The sequence below is a fragment of the Nuphar pumila genome, chromosome 5 (assembly GCF_984573655.1).
Source record: "Nuphar pumila chromosome 5, dmNupPumi1.hap1.1, whole genome shotgun sequence".
Lineage (NCBI taxonomy): Eukaryota > Viridiplantae > Streptophyta > Magnoliopsida > Nymphaeales > Nymphaeaceae > Nuphar > Nuphar pumila.
This window is the reverse complement of record NC_143253.1, coordinates 10,048,387-10,067,770: the sequence shown is the minus strand read 5'-3', so window position 1 is coordinate 10,067,770 and position 19,384 is coordinate 10,048,387. Positions and strand designations below refer to the sequence as shown.

At 36.7% G+C, this 19,384-nt stretch overlaps 1 protein-coding gene across 5 annotated transcripts in view; it reads left to right on the top strand.

The window, feature by feature from the left end:
- The first annotated feature begins 4,416 nt into the window (after positions 1–4,416).
- LOC149836728 (protein CHROMATIN REMODELING 5-like) overlaps positions 4,417–19,384 on the top strand; it is a 54,658-nt gene continuing 39,690 nt past the window's right edge. For 3 of the 5 annotated variants that reach the window (XM_090005551.1, XM_090005550.1, XM_090005547.1), the window contains exons 1-7: positions 4,417–4,710; positions 5,764–5,857; positions 5,952–6,753; positions 7,399–7,469; positions 8,656–9,075; positions 13,988–14,221; positions 14,327–14,410. In XM_090005551.1, the coding sequence (XP_089861677.1) occupies positions 6,033–6,753; positions 7,399–7,469; positions 8,656–9,075; positions 13,988–14,221; positions 14,327–14,410 (1,530 nt within the window). In that variant the 5' untranslated portion in view covers positions 4,417–4,710; positions 5,764–5,857; positions 5,952–6,032. Of the gene's footprint in view, positions 4,733–5,760; positions 5,858–5,951; positions 6,754–7,398; positions 7,470–8,655; positions 9,076–13,987; positions 14,222–14,326; positions 14,411–19,384 lie in introns of all 5 variants that reach the window. The other 2 variants (XM_090005548.1, XM_090005549.1) reach the window with 2 other exon arrangements.

Below are 19,384 nucleotides of genomic sequence, written 5' to 3'. Positions count from 1 at the left end.
ACGGTTCATATTTGGTTTAATTCAGGTATAAACCGTAGATTGATAATTGAGTTGGGCTTAATCAGGATTAAGAGGTTGAATTTGACAAAGAAATCTTATAGATTCAAGGACGCTAAAATGTTGAATAATGATGTTGAGAAATTTGTTGATTAATTAACTTCATAAGTGTTATCATGCAAAATTTTACTTTTGCAAGTCAAACTGATCTTTCGAAAAAGTTTTGAAAATAACTCGCCTTCATTTTTAAAATGCAAAAAAATTCTGTAGAATGAGACTCGCCTGTCGGTACGAGGTTTAACCATTCCTAGCGCCATAACTAGGAGTAATCGAACCAAGAATCAATCATGTGATTTGCTTTGCTCAACTGTCTAAATCGTTATTTTATTCTTAAATGCACGAAGAAGCAGGCATGTGCTATGACTTAGAAAATTGTAGATTGGAAACATGATATATGCTTCAAAATACTTGAAAAAGGATATGCTTTGAAAATCGTGATTCAAACTTGGAAAACACTTTTGAAGAAGGAAAACTTGGAAAAATCGTGAATTAGACGTAGGAAATATTTGAAGAAAGGGAAATCCTAATGTTTTTGAGAAAATCAATTTTTTTAAAATTGAACTCTGAAATATATCAAAAGGGATGGGCGTGTGGCCCTATGAACTCTTTCAAGATGCAATCTAAACCTAGATGATGCATGGATGCAGTTTGTAAAAATAGTTTCTGAAGGATTTGAGAGAATCATTTGTAAAAGGATTTCTGTGTCTTATAGAATTTAAATAAGATAGATTCACCACATGTTTCTGACTATGGCCACGAATATGTATTGAATATATCTCATTTGATTATAATATAGAAAATACTTGGAAAAGCTTTTGAAAATATGCAATGATTTTTTAAGATAGCCTAAAAGTATAAGTTGTTTGTAACTTAAAAGAGGATGATAAATCTGAGTATCATTCATATTCTAACTATGGCCACAAATATGAACCCCACTGAGTTTATTAACTCCTCAAGAAGAAGGTGCACGTGCCATAGCCTCCATTAAAGCTCCAAGGTAAGCTTCTTTCTTCTCTTTCTTTTTTTATTTAAGTTTTTTGTTATTTTCCATTAAATACACCATTGCCACCCTCTTTTGTTGGATCTTCTTCATTCTTTTTCATTCAAGAACCATGTCCATGATTCAAGAAGATGATCGGTTGAGTATTTGATGTTCTTTACATGTTTTGATCCATTAACAATGCTTAGATCTTATTTATTTTATTAATGCCTAAAAAAAGATTGAGATTTGATCCCAATATAGGTTGAATCTCTCTTTCAATGGCTAAATCAAGTTCTTGATCATGTTTTCCTAATTTTTTATTTTTTATTTCATCATGCTCATGCATATTTTTATTATTTTTATGTTTAATCATGATTCATAGCCTTAGTTACACATTTTATTAATTTTGTCATGCTTAATTAGATTTCTTTTTGTTCTAGGGTTTTAGATTTCACAGTCTTGATTTCTAACTGTCTGTTTATGCTATTATTTTACCTATTTATATTCATCGTTTAAATCTGATTTTTTTATGGTATAATTATGCATCTGTCCACGCCTTTTTATAAAAAAATCCAAAATTTTCCAAGCTCTGTAAACCCATTTTCAAAAATCAAAACCAAAGCTTGTTTTCTGAACCGGAAAAACATTGTGCAAATTCAGGAGCATCTTGCTGAAACGATTTCTTTCTAACCAGAGATCATATCGATGATCTGTAAAAAGTAACTGATCCATCAGCATGTCTACTTTTTGTTGTGTAGTTTTTGTAATTTTTCACCATCTTTTTTTATTTTCTTGAAACTCAAAATCAGAGTTTGTGTTTCTTGAATCGTCAGGCATGATTCAAACCCTGTGTCATCTTATGAATGAGCATCTAACAGAGTTAAAAGCTTTACATATGTCCAGTTTCAAGATCAACGACATACGATGGAGGGCAGTAAGAGAATGCATAATTTCATTGGGCTAACAACCCACAATCATGCAGCCTCCTGCCCCAAAAATGGAATTGGGAAATGACATGAGATAAGGCCAACTAAAGAAGGTTGTAGGGATGGCAGTGGAACGAGGGGAAATGGGGCTCCGCCCACCTCACTCTGTTTGGACCAGGGATGGAGGACATGAAATGAGGATGAAAATTAAAATCAAAACCCATGCGGGGATGGACTTACACTTTTCCCTGCCCCCATCTCGATCTCCGCCCCACCCCCAATCCTTTTTTAGGGATGGCAATGGGCCTAAGAAAAATGGGGCCCCGCCTCACCCCGTTTGGACCGGAGATTGAAGTTATGAAACGAGGATAGAGGTGGGGATGGAGGTTAAAAATCAAACCCTTGCCGGGATGGAGGGTAGGATTTTGAGATGGGGGCATGGGTGAAGAAGACCTTGTCCCCCGCCCCGGTCCACTGCCATCCCTAGGAGGTTGGCAAAGAGTTTAGCTGTAAGTTTAGAGGGAGCACCAAGCAATGATATTGAACGAAATCTCCCAATGTCCTCACCACCACGATCCTTGGGGATTAAGAAAAAAAAAATCCGAACATTTGAGCTCCTTAAGGTGCTTGGAATTCGAGTGAAATTTCACTCCTGCAGCATTGCCAGAATTGCTTGAAAAAATGCGTTAGAGAACCCGTCCAGATGTAAGGGACCATAGCGAAGCCTTATCTCATCCTAGTGAAAAAGGCTGCTCAAAAAATGAAGCAACTGTAGGGAGGATGTGAGTGAGAGGAAGATTATTGAGGAATCCTTGAGGTTTTGCTGGGGCAGAGAAGAGGTGTTTGGAGTAGTTGGTGGCTTGGGCAGGACGTCCTTGCCAGAGTAAGATCTGTCTCCAATCAGAAGCAGCAGTTTGAAATTGCAACGACGGCAGTGGGGAGGCCTTTTGGTGAAAGGATTTGGTGTGCTGGTCCTCCCATTTCAGCCATTTGTATACAGGAACGTTGTCCCCACTTGAGCTTGTCACGTACCATCCGTTCCTACACCATGGATGACAGACAATTCAACAATGGAGTTTATGAGGTTGGTATGGGTTGTCTCAGGAGAAGGCTAGTCTTGAGAGTCCGTCTGAGATTGAAGCTCAGATTTCAGCAAACTTGATGCCCCCCGAGTTTCTAATCCAGCTCACGATGAAGTGTGTGAGCAATTTTAGGTTTTCAGTAGGAGATGGCCTCATGGAAGTTGGGAACACAGGACCACCAGTCTTCAAATCCAAAAACTTTTCGTCGGAGGAGATTGGAATTGCAGTCTAGAAGCATGGGAACGTGATCAGAAACAACCCGCGGTCCCACAGACCAATCTTAATGAATACCTATGAAGAACCCACAAGGGCTCAGCTCATCTGGTAGTGGCAACTTGTGAATGTCACCGAGTTGAAGGGACGTTACAAGTTCCAAACCCATGGGTGGTATCCCTGCCAAGGCCCAAGCTGGGCCTACTCCCCGGTAGGCAGGGGGCCTTAAGGGTTTTACCAACCTGAGGCCAGCCAAGGTGCAGTCGGTGAAGGGGTTTTCCTTGGAGTTTCAAAAAAAAAAATTTGTTAATGCATGAAATTGGATAATCTACATATGACCCATTAATAACCATAAATAAACTAACAGTGCTTTTCTTGATGCGCCACTAATCTTGAGTGTTGCTGCTTCAACGACTCTAATGAAATGGCATCGAAATATTATCCATTTGTAGATGGAGCTTCGTCAACAACTAGGTCTAAAGGAAAGTTGCCAGCATTATGTTCATGCATATTCATACCAAGGTTAGCATAATTAATGATATTAGTCTAAGTGTTAAAAACATGACCTTGATTGTCAACTACAGATTGATTGAAATTAAATTCAATTAGGTTGAATGCCATAGTACCGATACCTAAAGTGGTGAACCCAACCAGATATCTACAACATGCCAAGAAGTGTGCAGTTGCTTTTAGCTGCGTACAACTCCAATAGAACACGACTCAAGTTCTAGCCTTGGTCATCTTGACTCAAGCATGACATAGTTTTGGTCCAAGGAGGCTTCACCTAAGTGGTTAAGCCAAAAGCTTGTCGTCTCTAAGACCAATTCATGTTACCTATTATCCCCTTCTAAAACCGAATCAAGATCATCCCCAAAATAGACCAAGATTCACTATTTCACTTTCACCCCACCAAAATACAAACGGACCTAGGTGGGGAGCATGAACCCAATCTATTCATAGCCCATTCATAACTTATTTTGGCCAAAGTAGTAAATCGTTTTCCCATCGCTTACCCAAAAAGAGAGACCCAAGAAGAGAGAGAGAGAGAGAACCAAAGAAGAGGAGAGATAGAGAGGCAACGTAATAGGCTTTTAGGGGGGGTTCATTCTCCTATAAACGCCTCATTGTGGGTGGAAAAAAGGCCTGGACTCTCTCTCTCTCTCTCGTTGTCCCCCTCTTTCTTTCTCTCTCTTCCCGGCGTTTCCCATCCGATTCTTCGAACGTCGTCGACCGGAGGACGGAATCCCCACCTTTCCCCTCCCGCGCCGGCGGCCAAACTCCACCCAAACCCACCGGAAAATCGCCTCGATTAACCCGCCCTGCCTCCTCTGAAACCACCCACATGTTATTTACCCTGATTCCTCACTCCCGCTCTCTCCTCCGCGCCATTTTGTCCCCACCGGATTCCGGCCACCACCGCACTTCGCTCCCTCACTCTGCCGTGTCCGCAGTACGCAATTCGATTCCTTTCGGTGCTCTGCTTATTCTTTACTTCTTAATTCGATGGTGTTTCTTCTCGCTTTTTTCTGTTGTTCGATCTCGGCTGTGGTTTGTTGTGGTTTTTCTTTTGTGGGCACCCTATTTCTCTTTTCTTCCATGTGTTAGGCATAGGGGTTTCGGGAGAAAACTTTGATCGGAATTGCCAGTGCTGATCTGATCACGATTTTCTTCGATCCGGTGATCGTTGTCGTTGGTACTCATTGTTTCCCACTATGGGGAAACATGGCTTGTTTTGGGTTTTTATGGTTTCATTCAGTTATCTGATCGTTTCTTTATTGCTGCCCAAATGGTTTATCCATGTTTGAAATGTGGTTTTTGTGGTTACTTCTGTAATTCTCTATCGAAGAACGAGTTTATTCAGTGTCCGCCTGTGTAAGAGATGGTTCTGATTCGTGCCATTTCGTTTATCGGTGTTGTTTGGTGTTTGTCCAGAGAAATTTTGATAAAGGGTCACTGTTGATTGACTGTCTCTCATTATCCTCATCATAGAGGGAATGACCATCATTCGGGAGTGTTGATTTGGGCTTTCTTTTCTCTTTTTGAACGCTGTAGATTGTTCAATGTGCTCAATTTTGCTTCTGATATAGTATCTGCTATGATTTCTTTGAAATTTCAAGAGTCCATTCAGTAATCCTGGTGGTAGTTGTGTTCTACTGATTTCAGTTCCCAGATTTTGAAAGAGACGTTTCTTCTCTCTCAGTTTTGCATTGTGTTTTTTCCTCGAGCTGCTTGGTGCTTAGAGTCTTGTGTGAATTATTTATCTCACGTCGGTGCTTAGAGTCTTATGTGAATTATTTATCTCACGTCATTGCAGTTTATCATCCTCAGAGTCGTGCATGTATGTTGCTAAGCAGTTTCCACTTATGGATGCTTCGAGTTCTTTGATCCCACTCCTTTTATTTTCATGAACATCTGTCTTCTTGATACAGTATTTTACTTCGGCAGTTAATCCATGGGGTTTTTCAACTATTTGAAATAATTCATTTTACTTTGTGTGTAGCAGCGCATGTTTGGGTTTGATGGTTAACTTGTCGTCTTTCACTGGCCATAGCTTGAGTTTGTCACAGAGTTTGCTATGTTGCAGCGAACTTAGTGAAGTATACATTTATGTTTCTATTTTGATTTATTTAGGCTATATGTATGGACTTGACAGTCTCAACTACTATAATTTATCCAATTCTCTTATTGCAGAGGAGTTTTAGGATACTATAAACTAGAAGGGAACTTCACTCAGTATACAAAATTCTCCACTTTAAAAATTTCACGTGAAAGATGGCATTTTATAGAAAATATCCCAATGAAACAGGGTCTGTCCGCCAATTACTGGAAGAAAAAGAGCTTGATCTTAATAGTGGGAACGGTGAAGGTTTCCCTAGCCAATCAGGTAATGATGAAACAGGTGCAAGCTCTGGTGAGAAGGATGCTGTTGGAAAAGCGGATGATGAATACCCGAGTGATGAAGAGGTACTTGACACAGCCAGACCTGAAAATGGATTTGCTGAGAGTACAGTTGGCAGTAGGACACAAAATTCTCAGCCAATAGGACACAACACAGCTTTAGGTGGAAAGTGGGGCTCTTCTTTCTGGAAGGACAATCAGGCTCCTTTTTCTCAGGAAGGATCTGAATCTGGAAGAGATTCAAAGAATATGGATTCCGATTATAAGTCTGAAGGTGGTTCTGAAAATAATATTTCCGATGGGAGAGTGGATCATCTGGAGTTGGAAGATTTTGATGTGTCTAAAGACCAGGAAGATTCTCAAAAGGGCCCTGCTGATATACCTGCAGACGAGATGTCATCTGATGATTATTATGAGCAGGATGGGGAAGAGCAGAGTGATCAATTGCAATATAAAGCAACAAATGTATCGGGTGCATCAAAGGGTGGGTTGTTGGCAAGATCTGTTGCGATCAAAAGGAATGTCTCGAAAAATTCAGAGACTGCAGATTCAGACTATGATGAAGATGATGGTGATGATAGTAATGAAGAAGATGGTAACGATGTTATTTTTTACCTATTCTAAGTCACATGTTTTTATGGAATATCTGGCTTGAGCTGACATGAGCCAGATTCCAGTGTTCTCAGTTCTCAAATGATCTTGTTGCTTTATTTCATTTCATCCTTTTGGGCATGTTTGGAAACAAAGAAAAATTCTCACAGGAAAAGAAAATTTTGCCTATGAGAAGTTTTGATATGATACATTTTCTAAATGAAAAAAATTCACTTGTTTGTGTAGCATGAGAAAAATGGAATGAAAAATGTGAGAAAAATGATAGAGAGAGAGATCTGGAAATGCTGGTGGGTGGAAGGAAGATGAAGATGGAGGAACCTCTTCTTGTGGCAGCCCATGGATGAGATGTGTTGTGAGTGAATGGTTGTCTTAATCAAAAAGAAATTTTGATAGGAAAAATTCCTCCAACCCCCAGGTGGAGGATTTTTTTCTATCAAAAATCACACTTTTTAGAAAAACTTTCTTTTCAAAAAAATTTTCTCATTTGGAATGGCTGGAAAAGTTGTCATTTTTTCTTTTCTACTTGCATTTTTCCTACCATTTTCTCGCTTCCAAACCTGCTCTTTATGCTTCGAAAAAGAAAATCAAGTTTTTCTTTTTTCATTTTCATTCATTTTCCTGATTGCAGGCGATGACCCTGATGATGCTGATTTTGATCCTGATTATGGTGGCGATCAAGGTGGCCACACCAGGCAGGAGGTTGGTCTTGCAAATTCTAAGCTGTATAAGCATTCAATGGAATATAATTGGGCATCACATTTCCTTGATGTCATTAAATTTTGTTGATTCATTGATATTTATTTTGTAATTGCTCTTTAATGTATAAATAATGTTCTTGATATTCATCGTGAAAGATTTGGTTGTTATTGTTATAGTGAGTTAAATTCGAGTGTCTTGACTTACAGATAAACATTTGTTATAGAGAATGCATTGTTATCATGTCATGCTTCTCTCAGCAGATAGTAGTGCCCTCTGGTGTCAGTTTGATTCCTTAGTTATTGAGTTATTGGTAGTCAGGATCTTGACATGGATACCACTCATTCAGTTTGCTGTTTTATTATTCTTTCTTGTTTGACTGTTAAACTTATTTCTTTCATTCATTTGCTTATCTTTATAGTTTCACAGTTATAAGTTGTTTCAAAACCATTCGTATTGTTGTTATGTTCTCAGTTGTCATTCTCTGGAAGGTTTTGCATTTAAGTACGATCATATAATGTCTATAGTAGAATTTTAAGGTCAGTCTTCTTAGTGTTTTTTCTTTATCATATTTGGGTATGCCATCATGGGTAATAGAGCAAAGTGGAGATTGCTCTTCATAACCTATTTGTAATGGATACTTAGCTTTAAGATTGTCATATCATTCAAACTGATGTAGGGCACTGCATGATGGTGATGTGGCGGCCTGAGGTATGTCAATTTCTTCGATGTAAAACAAAACAAGAGTTGGTATCTGCCTGATCTGATTCATTGTTCTTTTACTGTATTGATGGCAGTTCATGCTTGGTGACTGCAGAATCACCTTCCATTTACTTCTGTTCTGTATATTTGAAAGTTATTACTCGTATATAATTTTTCTTGCTTGAGAAAAAAGGTTATTACATGTGTTGGCTGGATAAATAAATTCTTCCGGTAGCAATTGTTGTTCTTGTTTTTTCCCTTTCCATAAGATGGAATTTCCTTTAAATCATGTTGGCTTTCTGCACTCTATAGTAAGATCAATTTATTATGATGGTTGAGCTTAATATGCTCTTGTATGCTTCTGCTCTGACGATACTGCAGGGCTGCCCTTCTTTTCAATATACAATCACAATGAACTGTTTGGTGGATGACTTTTGACTAATGTTAGACTAACCCATTATTTTTTTGTTAATGTCATGCTCAACAGTGGTCAAGTGATGATTTTGATGAAGGGGAGGAGGAGGATGACTTTGATATTTCAGATGAAAGTGATGAGGAGTCATTTGATGGCAGCAAGAAAAGAAAAAGGGGAAGAAAACCAAAATCTTCTAAAAGAGCAAAACCTTTCTCTGTAACTACCCGACAAAAAAGGCGGCAAGTATATTCAGAAGAGGAAGATTTATCGGCAAAAGATTCAGAAAAAGATAGTGATGAGGACTTTGACCTTGGAAAAAGGAGAGGCTCACATCTTCATAAAAAGCATGAAGGCTGTTCCACTCGAACTGAAAATATCATATCATATGGTCGAGAGCTCAGGACTTCTAGGAGGCCAGTGCGTAAGGTGTCATATGCTGAAAGTGAAGAAAGTGAAGAGGAAAATGAAGAGAAAGCGAAAAAATCCCAAAAGGTGTGGCCAATTTTCACCAATTATTTGTTTCATGTGCTTATTCAATTTTCACTTCAGGTTTGAGTTCTGCTCTGCTTTTGATCTGAACATGAAGGTATGAAACACTTGATTTATGTTCATATTAGCTTCCAAATAGTAATAGTTTGTTAATTGTGTATTTGGATTTAATGTAGTTTATACAAATAGCCTTGGCCATATGTAAGAGAGGAAAGGACATTCAATCTGCATTTTTTATCTTGCAAATACACTTGAGTTATTAATTTTGATCATAAAAATATTACAAAGAAGAAAATAAGTACAAGAAACTATTAGTGTCAATCTATACATACATGCATTAAATATACTTACAATACATATATACAATGTATGTGTATGTCTAGAGAAAACCAAATACCACCCTCCTCCACCACAGCCATTTCCTCTCTCCACTCTTATTTTTGAACATAGCTTCTCCCCTCATAGAGCCCCCTTCCCCCTTTCTGCGGCGTTGGGATCTTCTTACCATGGATCCAAGTGCTCATTCTCCCCCTTCTATTGTTGATGGTAGACGTTCATATTTGAAACACCTTTAGAGAGTCTACATCAAAAGTATTCTGTCTCTTACGCATGGAGTATACGGGAAAGGTCTTAATCGTAAAGTTTTGCTATCAAAGCTTGTGAAAACTTGGAAGCTGGTAGGCAGATCCTCCATCTCCTTGCTGAAGTCCTGATCACATTTATGTGGGAAGATGACTTTGATGCGGTGAAGGTGCCTAATTAACCATCAGGACTTTAGTTCGTATGCAGTTGTGGGTTTTAGGGTTCTTTCAGTTTCAAGGATAATATGTTGTAGCCAAGATAGGTATGCATCTTTGGTTTGGGGATAGAGTATTGGATGCCACTTATCTTTGCAAGTATCGCAAAAGGCTTAGGTGGCAAGTTCATGAACATGGAAGGCATTATCAAATCGAGTTCCTGTACTGATTTTGCTTGAGCTGCTTGGCACTTCCTTTTTCTTGCGTGTTATCTCTTCCCTCTCTTTTGTGGGTTCCAACTTCCATCATTGTCTCACAAATCATGGTTCAACTCAAGCCCCCTTGCAGAAGCAAGGGCTTAACACTTAGGTCAGTCATTGGCCCGTCCTCTCCTCTTACTGGTGCCTCTCTAACCACTCTACCTTATCTGTTACCTCTGTTTTAGTGCAGTTGCTTTCTTCTACCCACAAATTTCCTACATCCAATGAGGATTTTGGTCAAGGGCAGGTTTGCTTGGTCTTAGGTCCTCTATTCGGTAACACATTGTCCTTGATGTGACATTGTGGCCGAGATTGACTTGATTGCTAGCTTGGCAGGACTTGCATCGATAGCCGGCACGGTTCTATCATCCTTTGCCAGCTATCCTCCCAATTTGGAGGTGAAGGAACTTGTCTCTCCTCCTTTCCAGGTGGTTGAGGGAGCCCTTTCTATTCTTGCTATTTTAGTTTCTCCAACTTTTCACCTTGACCCTTGAAAAAGGATCTGTGACTTCTTTCACTATTTATCTTCGTGACTTTTTGAGAGTTAAAGGCTGCGGTAGAGACCTCCACTTGGATTTTGAGCACGCCGGGGCTTGCATGACCGATTGATCTGCATTGAGAAGAACATTTTCAGCCTCAATGCCTGTTCAGGGTAGATGATTGCCCATGAGGAGGTGTTGCCTTTTTGAGCTTGTCTCGTAATCAGGACAGAACATAGTTCATTTAACATTGGTTGTGCATATAAAACCTATGAACAGTTGGATCTATTCAACTTGGAGTAAGGTCCAATCCTAGTCCTGCATGGAGAATTTGATTGTATTAAACCATGATCCAAGGATCTATTATTGGTTAAATCTAAGTCCATGTCCTCTTGGACCTGCATTTTCATGTAATGGAGAATTTCAAGATTCGGGATCTCATTCTAGCTCATGCAGAATTAGCATATGATTGTTTTGTGTGTGGACTTGCTGGAGGGTCACTTTCCACTTTGTTGATGGGCATTTTCCTGATCTTTTTGCATGCATAGCATGAGGTATAAAAATAGAGTATCAGAGCTTGGAGCCGTGGATATAATTGAATGCTGAATGCGTGGATTTGATCCACATGAATGAGACCATGCTAAGTCAGGTAATACTGTAGGAAAGTTATGCCATCTGTGTATGCCCTAAGTCAATAGATGTAACTGATCATCTCATGATCTAGTGGTGACTGGTGAGAGATGACTAGATTTGCGATTGTAAGGTGTATGCAATATTGCCTATGAATTTTGGCCATTTAAGTTTGCTATATAACTAGGAAACAATGCGTCATTAGTTGAGCTCTTCGAGGGCTTGCAAGTCTTGCTTCTCTTCATTGAGTATAATCATGGGCAAAGTAATTCACTAGAGTCCAATGATTTTCTTGATTAATAATGGAAAAAATTACAGTAGATTGTCTTGTGTTTCATCCATTCATTTTTGTATGCTTGAGCAGGATTTATGTGTTGGCACCTAGGGCTGTCAATGGTTCAGATTTTGGGCCGGGTACCCTCCCAACCCATATCTAGATTTTTGAATCTGATAAAAATAAGAGAAACCAGCGCAGAAAATGGTTGAATATGGGACTTCTGTTTGAAACCCGACCAGGTTGGGGTCCAAACATGAATAATTACATATATAAGTCGGGGTAGATTCCTGACATAGCAAAATCATAACCTGATTTTGCAATGTGACCCAGTATCGAATCCAATAGATGTGTTATGTAAAAATGACATATAATGAGGCTCGAACCAGGGTTATCAACTTGCAAAAACGCCAGCCATCCACTATACTACTGCTTTATTGTTGTAACTATTGGTAAAACAAATTTTACAAGTACCATGTCAGTCAAATCTTAGCTCATCTCAACCCCCAACCTGACTCCTATCCAACCTGGTGTTCAATTGTAAATGGGTCTGAGAACTGAATACATATGTGGTTGGGCATGAGATATCTCGAACGTGAGCCGACAAGTATCCAAATGCGAATCTACACCCAACAGTATGTTATCTGGTTGGATATGGATATGGATATGAACCAAAATGAGTCGAACACCTGATCTATTGTTGGTACTTTAGGCATAAATATTGGTGTTGCATGATATGAGTAAGTTTTTTTGCTTGGGATAATTTCTAAATAGATAGTTTTTCTCAGGAACCTCTCAAGTTTTTTTTAAGTCAAAATGGAGGAAAAATGAATATCATTTGAAAATTGAATTTCTCCACAAAATAATGAGACAATATTGTGACTTTGTCATGATAAATTCAGTTTTTAAAATTAGTAAGATATTTTACTTTTTAATTTTCAAATAAATGATTTTTAAAAGCATGAAAACTTGAGTTAGTGTGATATTTGTGGCAATGGCCGTTGTTAATTGCAATGTAATTGATAGTCTCATGGTTCCTTAGCTTTGGAAAGCTTAGCAATCTAAGATTGAGAAGTTTCATTAATTGAATTGTACCATTTGATGTTCATTTGCAACAGATAATTGTTTTAATCATTTTATTATAAGACTGGGTTCTTGTTCTCTTCCATATGTGAATTGCCATGCATTTTTTGTGTGACAATAATATAAATATGAATGTAAATATGAACATAAATTATAAATGCGTATACATTAATCATCAATATAGGGTAAGCCGATAATATTGGCAAAATATCGCAATATTACCATGAAATTAGGAAGATTATTATTTTTATATATTTATGTCCAATTTTTGTATTTTTTGTTTCTTTTGCATTTTAAAAACTTTTCAAACTTTTTCGTTATATTTTTGCAAGAAAATGATACAAAACCTATTATTTTCTTAATTTTTTAATTATTTTATATTTTAATTTTTAAAACTTCTGAGGTTTTCTTGAGAAAGACCACTTATCGAAAATCTCTCGATGAAAAACCTTCAACAAAAAATTACCGTGAACAATATAGCCGTGTGATATATATATATATATAGTGAAAGATCAGTAAAAAATATCGAACACTATTCCATTAATTGGAATGTTTGTTATGATAAAATTTTGTTTGAAACAATGTGGTAGCAGGCAACATACAACTTGAATGACATTATCGGCTGTGTATTTTGACATCTATCATCTTCAATGAAGATGCTTTTGGCTTGAAGTATTCTGTTCTGTTTCACTATTATGTTGGGTGGTAAAGTAAATAGTACACGATAGGGCTTGTGAATAGATGATTATCAGAACTTAGAATTAGTACTAAGTTTGCCAGATTCACAGGCCCTGGCTTGCAAGGGGCAAGGAAAGAAAAGGCTCAAGAAGTCACAGTCGACATCAGGGCTGCATTTGCAAACATGTACCGCTCGATTTCAAGGACTGACCAACTTGCCCTTATGAATGGAATAATGCCATTAGCACTAAAACTGCAGAACTCAAAATCTGGCAGAATGCCAAGAACAATGATGTTGAAGTGGAAGCAGCTCAGTTCAAGACAAGGGCCCCCTACTAAGAGCCTGTATATATGTTGAAATAAGTGGACTCAAATTCATCAAACAACCTGATGTTAACCATGATTTTAAGACAATTTGACTCTCTATTGGGTGTTGTGCCTTGAATGGGATTGGGTTCTGTTGATGTTATGTCAAACAGGTATATGGGCTAAGTGAGGTGTCCATGTGACATTTACTTTCTTCATTGTTATTCATCTTATTCTTATGCACTTAAGACGTTACCTTTAGTTGTATGCCCTTATGACATGAGTTCAATTTAGCATTGAACCTATTGTTGTTCCATTGCTTTCTAGTGGTTCTTCTAGTCTATATAAGAAACTTGTTGTTTATATGTCTTATCTTGGTTTCAGGTTTCCTTTAGATTCGTGAAAATAGTTCTTTTGCCTTGTTCTATGCATGAAAATTATTAGTCTTCCTGGAACTTTGTATGCAAGGTTTCTCAAGATGAGTTTGATGAAGAAGATGGTGATGCGATTGAGAAGGTCTTGTGGCACCAAGCAAAGGGAGTGGCACAGGATGCCCTGACAAATGGCAGATCATTGCAACCAGTTGTGTCAAGCTTCTTATTAGACCCTGAATTGGGTTGGGATAATGTGGAGTTTTTCATAAAATGGAAAGGCCAGTCATACTTGCACTGCCAGTGGCAATCACTATCTGGGCTTCAAAATGTATGCTCAGGGAATACTTTTTTAATCAGAAGTGTGATGCAGGCTTATCATGCTTTATTTTTTCTTGAATGGCATTTCAGCTTGTCTTATGTGGTCGTTGTGCAGCTCAGTGGTTTCAAGAAGGTCTTAAATTACATGAAGAGAGTAAAAGAGGAAAGGACGTTTAGGAAGGCATTGTCACGTGAGGAGGTAATTGTTGCCTGGCTGGAACCAGGTAGCTTACCCATTCTGCTTTTTTACAACTTTGCAGCAAGTAAAAGGTTTATTTCTGCAGGAGGATGTAAAATATTGCTTTTCATTCTCAAATGCATTTGCTGTCTGCAACATCAATTAATCACTTTTCTTTTTATATAGTTTGATCTTGTTTAGCTTGCTTGTGTGTAGCTGCAAAAGATTTAATGTGGCCTTGTAGGGTGCTACAAGAGAGAAATTGCTATTTTGTTAGATTATTTGATGGCAGCCACGAATATGGAATGTGATGTTGTGCTACTACACTGAATGCAATGTGTATTGAGATGTGATTGGTTGATTTTGTGAGTTCAGCTTGTATTTATGATGTATTTCATGTATAATTATGCATGGTTGTATGGATATTTCTTTCCAGGTTAAAGTTATGTAGAATAAGGGTTATTTTTTTCATTACTTCACCCTTTACTAAGTGGGGCAGAGTTGTAATTTCTGCCATTAGTGATTTACCCAAGAGAGCACATCCTATATTAGGAACTGTGCCATTCACCCAGCCTCTTTTATGCTGCTGTTCTCCTTCTTTATGCTTGGATGTGTTTGGGTGCATCACAAAATAGAGATACCAGAAAACTTAGATGCTATAAGAGCTGATTGATCCTTCTAGGGTATGTTTAGAAACCTGTTTTTTTAATCCTCTCTTCCAAATCTCCTTTTCTTCTTCCTATGTTTTCCTCTTATTGCTCTCAGTCAATCATCTTCTTTTTTACTTATTTTTCCTTTTGATTCCCAATCATCAGTTTTCACCCAAATCTGTTTCAAAACAATTTTTCATCAATACATTCTCTTCTTTCTTTTAATCAATGTCATATTACATCTAATTATGAAAGTTTATCATACTATAAAAATCAAGTTATCAAACCCTATTAAATCATAAAACCTTAAAATGCAAGAAAATGAATCATATGTAAACCCAAAAACCCTAAACTATAAGAAAAATAGACCATAAAATTAAATAAAAAATCCCTAATTCAAACCCTAATCAAAGAAAAAAAAACAGCTCTAATCAAATACAAGAAAAACTCTAATCAAATTAACTATAAAAAACCTTAATTAAAAAATTTCATTCAAAGCCCTAATCATAGAAAATAAAAAACTCTAATCAAATCAAAGAAAACCCTAATCAAATTTACTATAAAACGCTCTAATTTAAAAAATTTGATTCAAAGCCCTAATCATAGAAAATCAAATAAAAAACCCTAATCAAATTAACTACAAAAGCCCTAATTTAAGAAATTTGATTCAAAGCCCTAATAAATGAAAATCAAAGAAAAAAACCTTAATCAATGAAAACCAAAGAAAAAACCCCTAATAAATGAAAAACAAAGAAAAAAGACCCTAAGTAATGAAAAAAACTAATCAAAGCCCTAAGACGAAGAACGAAGAACGAAGAACGAAGAACGAAGAACGAAGAACGAAGAACGAAGAACGAAGAACGAAGAACGAAGAACGAAGAACGAAGAACGAAGAACGAAGAACGAAGAACGAAGAACGAAGAACGAAGAACGAGAAGAAAGAAGAAAAGGGGGAGATAAAGAGTCTAAAGAAGAAAAGGGGGACTCAACGCCGGCCTCGCTGGTGACCCTCGACACCACCTCACCCCTCGCCGCCTAGCTACAAGAGTGCGCACGTGCGAGAGAGAGAGAGAGAGAGAGAGAGAGAGAGAGAGAGAGAGAGAGAGAGAGAGAGAGACCTCTCCCCCGATTTTTTTAAATAACGTTCCCCGTATCCCCGTTCTAACCGTAACAAAGGGTTGGAGCAAAAATTACAATAAAATAAGGACGCGACAGACGTGTTCCGCGCATCCTCCGTGTCCAAGGTTTGTTACATCCGCACACTCCCAACACAATTTTCGTCTGAAATTGCGCGGGGACAGGGGATCAAACAACCCCTAAATGTGCACTAAGCACAAGTCTTCAAAGGGACAACTCACAATCTAATCAATGGAAAATACATAAAAACACAAGAGGCACTAATAAACACATACAAAAGAACACAAAAACATAAAAATAATAATCTTTTATTGATGCAGAATGCCTAGGAAAAGCATTAGCAAAAAATAGGGACAAGATGTCCCTTTTTATATACATCAGAAAAAGAGCCAAGGGAGCCCCATATAGTCATTGGGAGCTCCCAATGATTTATGGTCATTTGACCATAAGGCCCCTACATAAAAAGGGGATTACAAAAGAAAGGAAAAAAGTAAAAAAAAATACAAAAAGACTGATGTGACCCTAATAGGCACATCCTATTACATAAATGTAAAATAACAAAAATATCCCTAATAGGTATTACCTATTACAACCATTTAAAAAATATATACATATTTATATGTATATATATATATGTATGTACATACACATATATAAGTATATATAGCTAAACATATATGCTTATATTTACAACTTAATACTCCCTCTCAAACTTACGGTGTGATTACCGAAAGTTTGAAAATGCAAAACCAAAGGAAAGGATCCAAGTCTTCATTGATAATCTTCACCAAATGCCTTTATCTGCTATCTTCATCTTCATGATGCATCAGAAACGAAATTGCTTTCTCAACCTATATCATCTTTAAGAACCTGCAGAGAGAACAAAACAAATGTTCCAACTACACAACAAACGATATCTTAACCAAATAGTAATTAAAGGAAAATGTTTTAACCTAATAGTTAAAAAATAATTATAGGATATATGTATATAGGTTCAAAAAAAAATAAATTTTGAATAAGTATAACACAAATTAATTCATATATATATATAAATATATGAAGAGGATGGTTAAATTCCCCAACAAAGCATAGAGGTACTATAAAGTCTAAACTAAACAATTTTTAAAAGCGAGTCAGATATGAACCTTAAGCAATAATTTTTTAAAATTTTAGAAGCATTAGCAACAATTCAAGCAATGTACAATAGCCATTAAGATAAACACAAGGAATATACTTTAAAATAAATTTTTAAGAATTTCTCGTTTAGACAATCATATGAAAACAACATATTTTTCAAGGAAACATAAATTTTGAACATAGTAGAATTTTGATCCCTAAAGTCCAAAAGATTAGATATAAAATAAACAATTTTGCAATAATCTTTCAAAGGCTTAGGTAAACATTTCAAATAAAGACACAACTCATCAAAAACCCGACAACATGTATATTAAATGTAAGAGCTCAAAGGAGTTCACAACAAAAGAAGAATGAATTAAATTCATCCTAAAATGCAAGAGCTTTTTTGTTTTTGGGCTCATCAGATACGGTTCTTGCAGACTTAAAAATGGGAAAAACATGTTTTTATGTTTTTGGGTTTTAATGAGCTTTTGAGGGCCAAAACCTTTATTTGTATAGAACATACCAGAGAGCTTCTCACACACTCTAGAAGTTGTGAGACCGTTTGGGGGGGCGATCTTTGTGCCGAGGAGAGGGCTTTTGTGATTTCATCAAGAGTGCAATTTCACCGTTTTTTCACCCCAAGAAGTGGGTTAAGGTAAAAAAAAAGTACATTTCCACCTTTTTTCACTCAAGAAAATGAGTTAAGGTAAAAAATCTTTATTATTGGTAAAATTACAAAGCTACTGTCCAAAAAAATTCTGCTTCAGGGGGGCGCTGCACTCTTACAACCCCCCACTAACTTATCGTGAAGTTGGATCCATGAAAATTAAAAATTTATATCAAGGTAGAAATTAGGCTCCACACTTCTCCAACAAAGATGACATTAGATGATCTAACATGACAATGGGCCACTCAAGTAATGAGTAAAAATCGATTGAAAATTGAGTGCAACTATTGCCATAATATTTTTGTTTATGTAATATGAAAAATATGAGTCTTGTTGCATGCTTTTACTTGCAAGATATTTAATATTTTGCATTGTTTTTGTGAAATAGTTAATGTGTGATGATGTCTTATGCAACTTATAGACATAAATGCTTCATATGTGATTTTATGCATTTCACCATTGTTTCGTGTGTTATGATTTTTTAGAAAATGACCAATTTACCATCTAGGTGAAAAAGTTTCATATGACACAAACCTTTCAGGAAGTCTAGAGGTTCTAATAGATTTCCTAATACTAGTTTCTCCTATATTTTATTTTTTGGAGTACATATGAAGTGCACAGGGTGTTCAACAGTTCTTCTAGAATAGATTTGAGCATCACGATTCTGGGTATCCTCCGTGGGAACACCATAGTCATCAATATGCATATCATTAAAATCATCATTATTGTGAATATGGTCATAAAAAACCTTCTTTGGCAATAAGTCGAATAGAAAAGAATACTCAAGATCATCCTTAGGCTCATCAAAACCTTTTTTATATTTGAGAAAGTTTACATTTCTTGCAACATATAATTTGTCAATTTTCTTATCATAGCATCTATACCCTTTTTGGTTATTGGCATAACCAAGGAAAACACATTCAATGGCTTTGGGGGATAATTTGTCTCTTTTTTCAAATAACACAAAATATTTACATCCAAAAATTCTTAATCTACTTAAATCTGGAGAAGATTGATAAAGTTTTTCAGTTGGAGATATGTTTTGTGAAGAAGATGAGGGCATTCGGTTGATAAGATAAATCATAGTTAAGGCACCTTCAGCCCAAAACCTTTTTGGAACATTTTTTTTGAGATAAACAGGGTTCTTGTAGTTTTAATAATATGACAATGCTTTATCTCTGCTAAGCCATTTTGTTGAGGGGCATTTAGACAAGATCTTTGATGTGAAATCTCATTTTCTTTCAAATAATTTTTAAAATCATTAGATGAGTATTATCCCGTTGAATCTGATCAAAAAATGATAATATTGCTTTGAAATTGGTTTTGCACAACTTTGTGAAATTCTTTTAAACATGAAAAAACATCGGATTTATGCCTAAGAAAATATATCCAAGTATACCTAGTATAATGATCAATGAATAT